At 46.4% G+C, this 16480-nt stretch overlaps 1 protein-coding gene across 1 annotated transcript in view; it reads right to left on the bottom strand.

Moving 5' to 3' along the window:
* Positions 1 to 16480, bottom strand: part of MIPEP (mitochondrial intermediate peptidase) — a 129916-nt gene that overhangs the window by 45573 nt on the left and 67863 nt on the right. The window contains exons 15-16 of the mRNA XM_024753980.1: positions 12726 to 12800; positions 10031 to 10150 (exon numbers count right to left, since the gene is read on the bottom strand). Coding sequence (XP_024609748.1) covers positions 10031 to 10150; positions 12726 to 12800 — 195 coding nt within the window. The remainder of the gene's footprint in view (positions 1 to 10030; positions 10151 to 12725; positions 12801 to 16480) is intronic.

Genomic DNA, 16480 nt, shown 5'->3' with positions numbered 1-16480 from the left:
TCCTCGGCCCCAACTCATGTCTCGCGCCCACGGTTACGCCCGCACCATCGCTGTCTCCGAGGCCCTTCCCTCACTCTAGGAGCCGGTCCCAGACCCCGCCGGGACTCGGGACCCGCTGAGCCCGCCGCCTGCGCACAGGCCGCAGCCCCGGGACTCATGTTCTCTCTGCCCGGCAAGCCCACGGTGGGTCATCAGGACAGCTCTGCACACTCCAAGGCCACCACCTCCTCCCGTGCCACCGGACCCACGTGGCAGAGCCACAGCTCTGGCCAGAGCGCAGCGCCTGAGCCCCCACGGCCGTGCCGTGGCCCGGCGGGCCTCGCCTGCCTCCTGTGGGCCCCGGGCCCCTAACGCCGTCTTGGGAGCTAGCAGCGCCATGTCCCCACTCACTCCCTAACGCCCGCGTCCTGAACCACAGAACAAAGCAGCCCGAAGGGAACGTCCACCACGGCCCCTCCGGGCCCCAGCCTCTTCCCACAAGCGTGCGCCGGCGAGGCTGACCCTGCGCGCCTGTGGAAGACCCACCCCCGGCCACGTCCCCACCGCTCTCCACTCTCGGGCAGCGTTATTTGTCAGCCTCTGCAGATCCTTCCCACCAGCCTCTGCGTGTCATTTCTCTTCTTAAAAACCAAAATGAAATCCAACAGAGAGACAGCCTCTCTGCCCCACGCCCCCTCCAAGCCCCATTCTTCTCCCCCCGGCAGGAAACCACCAGAGCATCCCCAAGTCCCCTCCCTCCGTCCTCTCCTGACCGCACTCACTGGGCCTTCACTCCCATGGCTCTACCGGTACTGTTCTCACCTGGGTCAGCAAGGACCCAAGAATACAAACCACACGACAGCCCTTGCATGAGGCTCAAACAGGCAGAGCTAGGGGTTACCTCGTGGGGAAGGTGCATTGACTGAGGGCTCAGTGCCTTCTGAGGTCCTGGAAATGTTGGTCTCCTGACCTGGGTGTGGTTAGAGGTCTGTACGTATATAACAATTCACGGAGCTGTATATGAGGATTTGTGCACCGTATGTAAGTCACGTCCAGTAAAAAGGTTAAAAAACCTTCAATAAGTATTTGCTGGGTGTGCACCTTGCATACCGTGTGGGGGCCCTGGAGAAGCGGTGAACAAATGAGAATGGGCCTTGCTCTTAGGGAATTTCACTCCATTTGGGACGACAGGAATTAGTCAAATGACATCAAGAAATGAGAACCTGGGGTGAAGGATAGGGAGGGCAGACCTGCTTTCTGTGAGACTGTGCGACAGAGGAAGGACGGGGTCTGGAGAAGCGGCCTTTCCCGGGAGGCGAGCGTGGAGAAGAGGAGGGGGCTCCGGGCAGGGGGCGCGCCACAGCCTGAGGCCAGAATGCAGGACCCGCAGGACTGGGGCGGGAAGGCCCACCCCCGAAGGGTTTCCAGGGCGCACTGAGAAAAGGTCTCGCTGCAGAAACAAGGGCTCCTCACTAACTGCCCCGCGTAAGGCCGGCCCACCCGGAGCAGAGGCGGGTGAGACGCATGTCTGTGTCTGTGGGAGCTGGTTCCATCTTCAGGTGCGTGTGAGAGAACAACGTGACACGGTGTCCCAGGGGACGGGGCCAGAGTGGGAGGGAGACCAGCTGCAAACGCTTTCACGCCTTCGGATTTTTGGTCACATGCATGCATGACTCAAACATAGTTAAAATGTAAGATCAGCATCACTCAACCAGAGGCCTCTTACAGGGGCTGGTGCTGCCCCCAGAGTCCCAGGGGCACAGGTATAAAAAGACACCAGGACGAGCCCTCTGGGCCCCGAGCTCCCTGCATCCTGCCCACGCTCACCATGGACAAGAACGTGACTCACCCAGACGATCACTAGGGCGGAAGCTTCTGGAAATGTAAACAGCATCAAATCTACAAGACACACGTGTATTTTTAAAACGCAAAGTCTACCTGGTAAAGAACAAATGAATATCCTGGATTTTTAAATTTCATTTTATCTAGCCTATGTGAATTTGCAGGCAAAAGAAAAAAAGCATAGCACTGTTCATGAAAACCAAGATGAAAATGAGAGTCGGTGACTTGGCTCAAAGGACTACATTATAAAAACAACCGGGTAGTCACATAATTTCCTCATGTTTTAAATCAGTGAAATCTAGAGTTGCAGCTGTCCCACAAACTGAAACCATATAAATTTTTAGAAAGTGAGTCAATTGTGAGATTAAAGTTTCAATTTGTAACGCTTCTGTGTTTTAGTTACAAAGTCATAAATAAACCTAGCATGACAGAGAAGGTAAATATTTTCTCGGTTGTTTATGCAGCCAAAGAGGAAAGGAATTTAACATGCAATTAACCACTTAGGTTTTTCTAGGTATGTGCCATATGGTCTTTGTATTTAAGATAGAGAAAAAAATAAATATTGTTTTGTTTAATCTAACGTTTGCTTAGCAACGTCAGATACTCCAAACTGTGCCACCTGGGCATGCCTTTACCTCCCAGGAGACTTTTTTCATTTGTACCAGAGCCAGGGCATAAGAACAGGAGGAAATGTAACCTCTTCCCCAGGGGGAAAAAGAGCTAAAATAGGAGAAATGAGAGTTTCTACCAAATAATTGAAGTGGAATCCTCTGGAGAGAAAATGATGAACTTTTAACCACCTTGGGGTCTAGTTCTACTGTTTAATAGATAGTATTTTTTCTTTTTTTTTTTTACACATTGAAAAAAAGAGACATTTATGCCATTCTTTGAACCCACATCTGAGCAAGTGTGAGGTAAGAATAGCCAAAGGTCAGAAGCAGACCTCAGATGTCTATATAAAGGCTCCCACGTGATCAAAGCTTTCTCTCACCAGGCTTTCTTTAAAAATAACTAATAAGAAAACATCTGATTGCCATTTTAATCTAGAGAGAAATCATTTAATAGATAATATTTCCTTATCTTAGTGTTTTATCAGTTAATCTAAAATTAGAGCTTTTAAAATAAACTCATGAATGCTTGATGCCACATGGTCAATAAGCTGACACAATTTTATTATGAACTGAACTTGTGACATCTCCTATGAAAAGCTTTGAAATACACATTCAAAATTAAAGCTATAAAACCGGAATTCTTCATGTGCTGGAATGCACACGTCGGGTATCTGCATGGATCTCTATACACACTCCACGTATATATTTTGAAGAAAGAAGTTCTTCAGTGAGCAGGAGAGAAAATAACCTCTAGCGGTAGCACACCCCAACCGTGGGGAGCAATGACGTCCTCTCGTGGCGAGTGTTTTTGTTACCTTTCTTCTTTTTGAGACTCTTGAAAAACCAACCAAAGGGAAACACCACAAGGCAAGCGCACACGGCAGGGCTGGCCCCAGCCTCTCCCGCTCCCTCCCCTCTGCGGGCTCAGCCCTCCGGGGTCAGGGGCGGCGCGTGAATGAACGTTGACCCGGGTGAGCACACTGGGCAAACGACCGGGTCACCCCTGACTGCACTCCAACTCCCAACTGGTCAACTAGCCGCCACTGTCCTTTGCACATATCATCATGACAGCGGCAAACACCAGCTTAAGAATCTGCTCGAAAACTTGAGCAGTTTCCAGACGGGAAGCTCTCAGATCACATGTGAGTTGCCTGATGAAAGTTTATCAGTCTGTTCTTTGGGAACTCACAACACACATCCACAATAAATGTCCTACAACTGATGGTCCAAGCGACGTAGCACAATGTAACCCTAAATTAATAGAAAAGGGCACAGCGCTATACTGTAAGAGTGGTAGAAATAGGAAATACGTTTAAAATTTCAGTTTTTGCTGGTATTTGGGAAAAAGCTATTTCAATCAGAAGATCTTCTCCACCAACACCGGCTGACCCGGGTGTGCAGGTCCCCCGCTCAGGGGCGCTGTCTCCCTCCATAGCTCACAGCATCCTCTCTGTAGGTGAACACCTCCCAAATCTACACGGCTCCCGCCAGGATCTGCTTCCTGGCCTTCAGACCCATGGATCCAACAGCATCCTCACCCCAGACTAAACCCTTCCCCTCTGCACCCCTCCCGTCTTCCTGTTTCACTGACGCCACCCCCTGCCCACCGCGGGGGCCGCCCCTCCCGGCTTATGGAGCGCCGGCACCAAGTGGGTCTGCGGGCTCCTGAGCCTCTGACCCTTCTCTGCCCGCCCAGCCGCCTCTTCCTCCTTGTAGCTAACCTCACAGTGTCACCGAGATGCACCTGAGGGGTGTTCAGCCCCCAGGGATGCTGGCCCAGCCCACCAAGGGGGAGGAAGAACGCAGGGCCTGATGAAAACGAAGGCGCTTCTTTTCCTCACCCATCCTTCAGGGGAGAAGCCTGCCTCTGGAAATGAAAACTAACATCCCAGCGTACCCTCTGTACCAGCTGTATGATGCATCGGAAAGCCTCAATGTGCTGTAGGTTGTCGTATAAATTATATTTTCCTTTTCTCATTGTTTAATTTGAGGAAATAAAATGATTCACTGGAGAAAAACAATCTCTGGAGATGAGTAGAGGGGAAAACTGCCCCTCCTCTGGTCTCGGGGGACTCGAGAAGTCTCTTGTCCATCTCACGTTAGAACCCGGCAGTCGCCCTGAACCCAACTTCCCGCCCCGGCCCCGCCAGGCTCCCCACCCACCTTCCACACGGTCCCCGAACCTGCCCGACACCCCCTCCCCCCACCAGGGCTGCCAGCAGCGCTGTCCCGACGACGCGGGAATAACTTTCCAGCTGGTCCCCCAACCCCTCTGTACCCCATACCCGGCAGCCGAAACAGCCTTTCAGCACGTAGGGCACGTTCCACACACCAAGAATATACTCCTATACTCCACAGAATGGCCAATTTATCAACCACAAGCCTATTAATCAGTTTAAGAAAGAAAATATTTCTAAGACTTCTGTGCTCCCCTTCCTTGCTCCAGCGGTTAGCACGGCCTCAATTCTGGGCTTACTATTCCTTCGTTTTCTTTACAGTTTTACTAAGTTATGTAGATATCTACGATAATGCACTGCTTAGTTCTGCATGATTTTGAACTTCATATAAATGCACAAAATCTATTTCTTCTGAAGCTCATTTTGTTTTTACTTTACATTTTGCTTCTCAAGCTCATCATCGCGATTTCCCTGCTGCCCAGTATCCCAGCCGATGAATACGCCCGAAATCATTCATCTCTTTTTGTGCTCACAATCGCGTGGGTTCTTCCCAGAAGCCCCCTCCTTTCCCCCCCATTTACAAACAGTGCTGTTGTACACATTCCTATCCTCAACACTTAGGACCTAAGACAACACTTTCTCTGGGTTCCACGTAGCAGGTGAACTGCTGGGTCACGGGGTCTATCCTCAACGTTAAGAGGTGACACCCAGCTGATTTCCAAGTAGTCACGGCAAACGCAACTCTGCCCACGTGTGACTGTGACTCCATGGCCTGGCCAGCACTGGTCACTGTCTGTGGTTTTCTCTGTCGCCTGATGGGTGAGAGTGAGACGGCATCCTGATGCGGCTTCACCGCATGCCCCAACGAACACCGAGGTCATCTTATGCAGTGCATTCAAGGCACCGTCTTTTCCAAGATGGTACTTTTTTTTTTAAACATCTTTACTGGAGTATAATTGCTTTACAATGGTATGTTAGTTTTTGCTGTATAACAAAGTGAATCAGTTATACCTATACGTATGTCCCCATATCTCTTCCCTCTTGCATCTCCCTCCCTATCCCACCCCTCTAGGTGGTCACAAAGCACCGAGCTGATCTCCCTGTGCTATGCAGCTGCTTCCCACTAGCTATCTATTTTATGTTTGGTAGTGTATATGTCCATGCCACTCTCTCACTTTGTCCCAGCTTGCCCTTCCCCCTCCCTGTGTCAAGTCCATTCTCTATGTCTTCATCTTTATTCCCGTCTTGCCCCTAGGTTCTTCAGAACTTGTTTTTTTTTTTTTAGATTCCATATATATGTGTTAGCATACAGTATTTGTTTTTCTCTTTCTGACTTACTTCACTCTGTATGACAGTCTAGGTCCATCCACCTCACTACAAATAACTCAATTTCGTTCCTTTTTATGGCTGAGTAATATTCCATTGTATATATGTGCCACATCTCCTTTATCCATTCACCTGTTGATGGACACTTAAAGGTTGCTTCCATGTCCTGGCTATTGTAAATAGAGCTGCAATGAACATTTTGGTACATGACTCTTTTTGAATTATGGTTTTCTCAGGGTATATGCCCAGTAGTGGGAGTGCTGGGTCGTATGGTAGTTCTATTATTAGTTTTTTAAGAAACCTCCATACTGTTCTCCATGGTGGCTGTATCAATTTACATTCCTACCAACAGTGCAAGAGGGTTCCCTTTTCTCCACACCCTCTCCAGCATTTATTGTTTCTAGATTTTTTGATGATGGCCATTCTGACTGGTGTGAGATATCTCATTATAGTTTTGATTTGCATTTCTCTAATGATTAGTGATGTTGAGCATCCTTTCATGTGTTTGTTGGCAATCTGTATATCTTCTTTGGAGAAATGTCTATTTAGGTCTTCTGCCCATTTTTGGATTGGGTTGTTTGTTTTTTTGATATTGAGCTGCATGAGTTGCTTGTATGTTTTGGAGATTAATCCTTTGTCAGTTGCTTCATTTGCAAATATTTTCTCCCATTCTGAGGGTTGTCTTTTCGTCTTGTTTATGGTTCAAGATGGTACCTTTCATGTCCTGTGTTTTTTGTACCACAATCAAAATTAATTAATTTAAAAAGGAAAAAAATCCTTTTCCAGTTACATGTGTTGAAAACCTCTACTTCCAGTCTGTAGCTTTTCACTGTTTTTCACCTGGTTTTTTGATGAACGGAAGACGCAGATTTTAATACAGTGGAATGTATCAGTCTTCTGTTTTACAGTTGATGTCTTTTGTGTTGTCTGTATGACATGCGAGTCTGAGCAGGAACAGAAGGGAGCTGTCAGAAAGACACTCCCATCATCTCTACAAATTTAAATCTTTACTTATTTATCACAGCATGAGACGGATCCAAGTTTCATCTTTTCCATATGGACGATGGATAGCGACAGCACCATTTAAAATAAACCAATCTCTTCTCGGCCCACAGACCTGCAGTGTTATTCAGCTTATGGTCAAGAGGCCGTAAATGTGCTGAGCCAGCTTTCAGGCTCTGGGCTCTGCTCCACCATCTGTCCCTGCAGCCCTTGCAGCATCGTTATACCGTCCTAATTCCTACAGCCTCCTCTGAGTACTAATCCCGACGGGGCAAGCCCGCCCACCTGCCACTGTTCTTCAAAGCTGCTCCTCGGCCGTCGCGCTTCCACATAAAATCATACTCTCAGCTCATCAGCTTCAAGCCAACAAACGAGGAGAATCCCATTACGTTAAGAGTGTAGATTAAATGGAGAAAAAGTGCTATTGTTTTTATATCAAATCCTCCTATCTAGAAGTGCGGTTCAGCTCTTTGTTTACTTAGGATCCGGAAGTTAAAGATAATATGCTTGGGGAGGCACCACCTTATATTTTTTTCTTGCCTTTATTTACAATTTTTGTGTTTGTTGCTGGTAAACAGAGATGGATTAAATTTTTATGTATTGTTTATCTAGAAAAGTTGCTAACTTCTCATTAATTTTAATAATTTACCTCTACACACTCTGGATTTTCTCAGCAATCAATCATCTGCAAATACTGACAGTTGTGTACCTTCCTTTCCAGTGCTTCTCTCTTTTCTTCTTGTCTTCCTATCCTGATGGATACGACACTGAAGGATCCCAGCGAGCACCCTGGTCTTATTTTCTATGTTTACGGGAAGGTTTGTTACGGGTCTCATGATGAGCTGACAAATGGATGAGAGGCCGAAGTTGCTAGGCAGGAAGAACAGAACACTTGTGCAAATCTACACGAACGCTCAGACGTTAAAAAAAAAGACAAGCCTTTAAAGAATGCCTTTTTTCTCTAAATGTAGCTATGCTTCTTCTAAAGACCTCCCAAAACAACTGGCACAAAGAGCTACAGCTTACTGACCATGAATGGGGGAGGTAATCTCAGTGAAGAGATAAACCTTTATATTTTCTCAAAGGAGTTAGAATAAGGATAGTGGACTTAACAACAACATCCTTCCTTTTAAATTAACAATAATTTACTGAGAGTTGATGCAGAATTGGGTACCAATGTCACCTCATCTTTGTATATTTAATAACTACACAAAAGAAACCTGCATGGTGAGGAAATCTGAGTTCTCTTCCTTTTTATTTTTCTAACATTGTTTTTATTTTTATTTTGGCCATGTCACACGGCTTAGAGGATCTCAGTTCCCCGACCAGGGCCTGAACCCAGGCCACGGCAATGAAAGCACCGAATCCTAACCACTGGACCACCAGGGAATTTCCTGGGTTTTCTTCTAAAAAGAGACACAGCTCAATTATTATAAGACTTAAGGTAAAGAAAGCTGGGGGCGAGCAACTCAGCCAAGCTGAAGTGGCTTCAGAAAGCAGCCCAGTTCCTCCTAATATTGGTGTCCCTACGACTTTACTACCCTCTGGTGATATAACCACGTGGAGTTCAAGTCACACTGATTTTAAAGCCAAGCAAAGAAGAACATAAAATGAGCACAAAAGCACGTGGGTCAGGCAATGCTCCGTAAACGGGAAAACACCCTTAAAGGATGTCGTTTTTCCCTAAATGTAGGCACGTGTCATTATGATTCCGCTGATGGAGAGCGAGACTCTTCTTCTTATTACAGATTTTCGCTAGTACGGATAGTTCAAGTGCACAGCCCTGCAACAACAGATCTCTTACGTATGTGGTCAAAAATAGGAAGGCAGTGTGACTAGCATTAGGCCTCACAAATAGATGGCGAAGCTTCTATGACAATCAAACACTGCCGATAAGGAACCTTACGAAGATGAAACTTCCTGTGACTTTCCTTGTCTGGTAAAGATGACCAGTCCCACATGTTCGAGTATTAGGACCTGAAGATCTAGTGGACAGTTACAGTTTACTGATGAACTTAAACTCAGCACAACACATGCTGGTATCCAACACTGTTATCAAATGAAACCACATTTATTTGGCATCTTACGGCTTACAGAGCATTTTCAAATGAGCTTTCTTTCTATGAGATGGGCTAAGCTGGACCTTCCGGTGGCCACCATGCCACCAAGTCAGGGCCACCTCCCTGAGAGTAAGACAAATCCAGAGAAAGACACAGCTGAAAGACGAAAGAAGGAGAAACATTTCTAACAACACTGTGTAAGAACTAACTCAACCCAGCTAACCGGCAACCAAACAGACCGACCCCTGCACCTTCCAGCCACGGGGCTCAATAAACACCCTTTCTGCTTAAGCCACTAGGAGTCGGGTTCCCATCGCTTGGACCTGAGGTCCCGAGTGGTATGAAAGCGCCAGTCTCACGCCAGGACCCAGAGCACTCTTCCCCAGCACGCAGCTTCCTCACGGAGCCTGGGCTGATGAGGACACGCGGCTTCAGGGTTGGGTGGGAATCCCGACACCACCGCTCACTACCCACGTGATCCTAGACAAGACACGTAACTGGCACAAGGCCCCCATGCACCCCTATGACGGGCAAGCATCGAATTCACAGGGTCCTTCTGAGTCAGGGTTTTTGCCAAGCAATCGGACGGAGTCTGGCACCTGGTCCTCAGCGAATGGTGGCGATGCGCCCGCTCTCCGTCCTCGGACAGAGCACCGGGGATGCCCGTCACGGTCCCGACACAAGCAGGTCCTCAATCAGTGTGGATTCTCGTTGCAGTGCGAGCGGCTGGGGACCGATCATCACGTCCATCTTACATCGCTGTTCTTCTTGTCACAAATAAATGATGACAAAGAACACAGACTAACTCCAAGGGCCCTTCTATAGCCCACTTCCCTAGGAATCTAGAAAAACCCTGCTAGCAGGAGGAAAATAAGTGCATGTAAACGGACGGCTGTGGGCAGTGAGTGAGTCAGGCGTTTCTAGCACTTGCCCCTCAGGAAACCTCAACATCCAGGAGAGGATTTCACACCCCGCCCACTTGACACGTACACCCATTCAATGGCACACGACAGGGTCGGAACGCCAGACTCACAGTGTTTGGGACGTACGGTAAGCCATAGAACTTCTCCTGGGTGTCCCTGAGGATGTCTGTGGTTGAGCTCCTCAGGGGGTGCTTCCCGTGGTAGATCTGATCCAGAGCAGCATAAAAGACCTGATGGAAGAACGCACCGGTTTAGTCTGGGCACCACGCTTACATCTATGGTGCAGGCGACCAAAGGTGTCACAAGTCTACCAGAATAATAACTGCAAGTCGCAGCTGCGCAGTCACACGTATAAGTATATGAGGCTTGAGACGTATTTCGCATTTCACACCACATTTAAGACCATGTTAATGATGAAAAGGAAAGCTCTCAACCTCTCCATGATTAAGGTTATTAAGGAATTCTGAACCCTATCTATAAGGTACTCTTTCTGTACAGGGTAGTAAATTAAATTTGTGACCACAGAACTACACACACACACACACACGGAAATATATATATATATGGAAATATGAAAAAATTAAGTTATGACCTGTGACCTCCTGGAGCTAATAAATACTGTTTGGCTTCTTCCTAGAATCCTGATATAATTAAATGAGAAAAATGACGGGGTGAGAATCCTAGTTCGTTGATGAGAGGTGAAAGGCGGGGTGAAGTGAGGTGAGGAAGCAGGGGTGTTACACAGGATTCAGGAGCAGCTGTCGGAGAGTCTGAGGCCAGGACCAAGGCAGACCCCAGCCCTGCTGTCAGGGCTCAGAGGAAGCAGCTGCTGGGCGGGGCGACCCTGGCTTAAGGAGGTGACTGGTAGGGAAGGCTCACTCCCCTCCAAGGAGAGGACAGAGGCCACTGAAACATGACGGGAGAGTAAAGCATTAGAAGGAGTTTAAACATGAACCCTGCTGCGTATTTACCAAGCTCTGAAAGCTAAATTTTGCGCAGAAAACCTCAAGTAAAGTGCTTTTTCACTGCAACATTTGACTTACTAACATTGTTTGAATTTTACCTGAAGCAAGCAAGTAGAAAATATTCTATTTTAAAAGAAAAAACTGTCAAGTGATTGTCTCCGATACGTTATCTTTCGGATTCAAAATAGGAATTTGTAGAGAATGTGCAGCTGTTGACTTGAAAGAAGTGAGGATTAGTTTGTATAAAAGAAAAAATTTCAATGACCTCTATAACTTCTGGCTTCATCTAGATAGAGAATTATGGTTCTAAATTATAAAGTCAAGTTTAAACCTTCGCTGGAAAAATATAGACATTTCCTAAATATTGCTTTGCTCTAACTGGCAATCTAAACATATACTAAATACAGCTCTTGCCATTCTATGTTCTGTAATGAGTAACAATATTGGGTTGGTCAAAAAGTTCGTTTGGGTTTTTCTGTAAGCTGCAACATCGTGCAGAAAAACCCGAACGAACTTTTTGGCCACCCCAATATTTCATGTTCATTTGCTGATGAACCTAACAATTCTAAGCGATAAGCCCACCCAGGGGGTCCTGCGTGCTTGGGACCAGGAACCTTACAGCTGCAGAAAAACAGGAGCTATTTTTAAAATAATGCACAGCAAGAAATAAATACAAATTTAAAAGGCACAATTTAAAAACCACTACTGATACCCGCTTAGAAATCTGCAGCAACTCCCTTCCACCCTGGGTTGTCCCCACGGCTCGGGGGATGGCTGTGTGACAGGAAAGCAGCGCGAGCGGCCCTTCGGGCGGGAACCTCCTTCCCTCCCTTCTCCTCCAGCTTTTCAACCCCCCTCTCCCTCTCTCTCCCTCTCTCTCCTTATTCTTTTTGGAGGGCAGAAGTACAGAATGGTTGGTTTTCCTTTTCAGAAGAAAATCACTGGAACAAGTGTTGCAAAGGACGCCAGGACACGGGCTTTTAAAAGGTAGGACTCCCAAGACAGATACCAGTAAATCAGAAGGCTACTGACAAGTAATGTTAACCTTTCAAATAATCCAGAAATCTTTTTGCAACTGTGTGATACAAACAGACACTAAATAACGTTAAGCCATGGTTTTGTCTATGGCAGGCATCTTCTTCACTGAAACGTGTATTTTAAGGTCCAAAAAAACAGAGCACATTCATTACTTTCTAGGGACTGAACTTTATACACCTATAAAGCAATTCAATAGTGGCTACACTTTTAAACAGGTGAGTGGATCATTAGAAAGTGAATACTGCCAGAGATTAAAGATGGGTGTTTAGGCTGTGTTTACGTAACACTCAAGATCTGATGAAGAGGAAGAATTCCATAAACAATCTCAGAAATTACAAATAACCTAAACATCTGTTATCACACAGACCTGACATCCAGATGGTTTATAAAATATATCTCGTCTTTATCTGGAAACCTGGAACACTGGCTTTGAGTTTTACTAAAAACTAAGTCATTACTGTTTAAACTTCACATCTAAAAACACAAATTTAAAAAAAGATACAAAGTGAACAAATAGATACAACTTGGTTGCTGAAATGCACCATTTAGAAGAAGTCAGGTAAAACTTTTCCACGCTTTGCTTTTCCACTGAAATTGGGAAATAACCTTATTTGACACCTACTTCCTAAGGACGGTTGGAAGACCAAATGATTAGTCAAGGTCAAGTTCTCTGAACTCAGACAAAAGATGTTTTGGAAGCATAATTATTATAATAAATGGGTAGCACTGGCAAGAATGTAAAGTTGTACATTTATTTTGAATAATATCTGCGGAAAGCTTCAGAACAAAGGCACACACCCACCTGAAGTTGCATGTCCGCTGCTGCACAAACCTTTTTAGATTCGCAAAGACGAGACACCATATTTCTGGGCAGTGACTTGAAAAACAAAACAATATGTGTGTGAGTAAACCGCACTGTGTACTTTTGAGGCAGGAAGGTTAAAAATAACATCCAATGATACAATTTCATTTTGGTTTAATAATAACTTTGAAATATTTTCGAGGACAAGATAAAGGATGAATACATTCCACTGAATTTCAGAAAGTGGCAATTATCAAATAGGGGTTTGCACGTGAAAATACAGGATTGTAGGGAAGTCACACATTGGCACTGTTCTTTAAAACTCTAGTTAAAACGTTAGGAAAAGTTAGTACTTTTTCTGTTCCTTTGTTAGCAATGAAAGTCCATTCAAGTGCTCTGTTGACCTTAAGAGCACGTAATGACTGATGACAGGAATCAAAGGTCACAAAGTCAAGAAATAAACTCTAGCCCATGGTGCCAGTCAGTACCGGAGCCGAACAACATATCCCGACAAATAACCATGATAATGAACTGTGCCTTCTTCTATTTTCCAACCTGAAAGAACTGCAGGGCTTGGGAACTCAGTCTGGTTAACGGCCCTATACAATTCAGGGCTTCCTCTCCGAGAGTAATCAGGCATAATCATGTAACATCACGTATTCTCTTACAAACAAACTAATAATGTAGCTGAGGAAGTGCTGTAGCCAATCTTACTCTACTTTTTGTTTTTTTTTTTTTTTTTTTTTTGGTCCGCAGGCCTCTCACTGCTGTGGCCTCTCCCGTTGCGGAGCACAGGCTCCGGACGCGCAGGCTCAGCGGCCACGGCTCACGGGCCCAGCCGCTCCGCGGCATGTGGGATCCTCCCGGACCGGGGCACGACCCCGCGTCCCCTGCATCGGCAGGCGGACTCTCAACCACTGCGCCACCAGGGAAGCCCGCACTCTACTTTAAAATCATTAATGCTGGTGTTTACTGAAGACAGCTGCCATTTTATACAATTCTATTTACAATCTAAATCAAGTTAAAAGCGCTTCTAAAGAGAAACGAATTATGTAAGAGACTTATGGCAGGTTACTCTGCACTACAGCTGTATAGACTAAACACTGGTGAGTGGTAATGTGAGCTGTGAGCTGGAAGGGGAAGCAGGCACTGCCGCGGGTGTGCGCACATGTGTATCTATATATCTACACAGATCTCTCCCCAGGGCCTAGAACAGTGCCTGGCACACAGCAGACACTCAGTGCAGCACGTCTGCAGGAGGAGTGAACTAACGCAAGGACGACCCTGACTTCTGTAGCAGGATGAAGGCTCAGACAATAAGGCCTTTTCTCTTCTCTTTCCGTTTGGCTATAAGAAAAGCAAACCAGCCAAAACAGGCAATTTTTCAAGAGTTAAAAGACACAGACTGAAGGAAGCTGCGCAGCGTTAACTTCTGGTGCAGGGAAAGGCCTGGGTCTTCCCGACATAAAACGAAAATCTCCTGCAACAGCATTTGAAAAAGTCACGGTTCAGTGAAGTCATACACGCCAGCAGCTGTATCAAGATGTTCAGCTTTCTTCAAACCCTACTTTACATTATACCTTCTGTTGACAGGACTGCTGCTGCACTTGGGTTTTTCAAGCGTCACAAAGCTTTAATGGTTTTATTTTGCCATAAAAAAATAGTACGCGTGGAAGGATTATCAACAAACAATGGAAACTCCTGGGGGCAAGCACTTTATTAGACCTGAGGGACAGAAAGAGGTGGAGCTGGGGTCCCAGCAGCACTGCCCATGTGCGCGGAACCGTAAACGGAGCTACAACGAGCAAGAGGAAGGAGGACCCTGCACAGGAATGTGAAATCACGACACAGAAGGGCTTGACTGAGGGGACAACGTAGAAATGGGACCTACAAAGTGCACAGGCGTGAAGCGGGGCTGGGGGCCGCAGGGAGAAGGGCCCTGAGCAGAGGCACGGAAGAGGGGGCCTGGGGGCTCAGCCAGACAAGGACGGGGTGCCCACCCTCAGATCCTGCAGGAGGCCACTGGAGAGTTTCGACCAAGGAAGTCACCTGGGCCAAGTTGTGTTCTGAAAAGATTCCTTTGGCTGCAGTGTAGACACGCCGTAGGAGGGGGCCAGGAGTGGGGACCAGTGACACACACACACCACCAGTGACCTCAGCCAGAGCAGAGTGGGCAGCTGGGGCACGACTGGGGCTGGACTACGGGGGAAGAGGCAGGCCGGTCAGGGGGCCGAGGTGGACGGGGAGCAAGGTCAGGTGCGGAGGCGCAGGCACTAAGTGGGGAGTGGAGGGGCGTCCATGGCCATGGTCCTGGCTCTCGGTGAGGTATACAAGTCCTGCCTGGAGACAGTGAGGAGGAAATGCCAATACTGGGTCTAAGAACCAAACCCAACAGACTCCTTTCATCTGTAAGTAGTTTACTTTGAGGCCAGTGTCTCCCAAGATTCAAACCCATCTAGCAAGGGCAAACAAACGGACAAATTTAAGGAGGCTTCATTCTTTCCTGCTCAGGTTTACAATAAAACAAAAGACGCAACGAAAAAGAGCACAGAAAGACAACTGAAAACAGTTTATCAAAAATTACATATTCAGGACTTCCCCGGTGGCGCAGAGGTTAAGAATCCACCTGCCAGTGCAGGGGACACAGGTTCAAGCCCTGGTCCGGGAAGATCCTACATGCCGCGGAACAACTAAGCTCGTGCACCACAACTGCTGAGCCTGCTCTCTAGAGCCCGTGAGCCACAACTACTGAGCCCGTGTGCCACAACTACTGAAACCCATGCGCCTAGAGCCCGTGCTCCGCAACAAGAGTAGCCACTGCAATGAGAAGCCCGCACACTGCAACGAAGAGTAGCCCCCGCTCACCACAACTAGAGAAAGCCTGAGCGCAGCAACGAAGACCCAACGCAGCCAAAAATAAATAAATAAATTTATTTTTTTTAAATTACGTATTCAAGGGAATTCCCTGATGGTCCAGTGTTTGGAACTCCACACTCCCACTGCCTGGGGCCTGGGTTTGATCCCTGGTCGGGGAATTAAGATCCCACAAAGCCGAGTGGCACAGCCAAAAAGGAAAAAAAACCATTACGTATTCAGAAAACCCACATGTGCTACACAGTTCTATAAAATGTTGGGGGACGTGAAGGTTACATGGGACTCCAGGATTACTTTTTGCAACTCGCTATGAGTCTACAATTATTTCAAAATAAAAAGTATAAAAAAACCTCCCCGAAGTATGTATTCAAGGCCCACTGTACATAGAGTAGTGACTACAAAGAATGTTTACCAAAAATGTAAGGAAACATGTAAGTAGACGGTAAATACTGTCCTAATAGAGGCAGTTCAGCGGAAAGAATTATTAACCCATCAAATCACAAATTAAGTAATACATTTATATTATGTGTGGTGTAAACAGGAAAATGGATGTTCTTTTTTTCTTAATCTAGTTGGGTTGTTAGTCAACTGGAATTAATGTACTTCAGCTCACGGAAGGGAGTTGTTATATATTTACTCCCTTAGAAAGTACTGCCTTCTTCAAAATTAAAAAACAATAACAAAGATAAAGTAGAACAAAATTTAAATAACGTCCACACTGATCTTAAGTTCTATACAATTTTTTTTTGGCCGCACCACACGGCTTGTGGGATCTTAGTTCCCTGACCAGGGATTGAACCTGGGTCCATGGCACTGAAAGCGCCAAATCCTAACCACTGGACGGCCAGGGAATCCCCTATATACAATTTTTTTTAAACATA

The sequence above is a fragment of the Neophocaena asiaeorientalis genome, unplaced genomic scaffold (assembly GCF_003031525.2).
Source record: "Neophocaena asiaeorientalis asiaeorientalis breed wild unplaced genomic scaffold, Neophocaena_asiaeorientalis_V1.1 scaffold443, whole genome shotgun sequence".
NCBI classification, from domain to species: Eukaryota; Metazoa; Chordata; class Mammalia; order Artiodactyla; family Phocoenidae; genus Neophocaena; species Neophocaena asiaeorientalis.
This window is presented reverse-complemented; position numbering and strand designations above follow the sequence as displayed.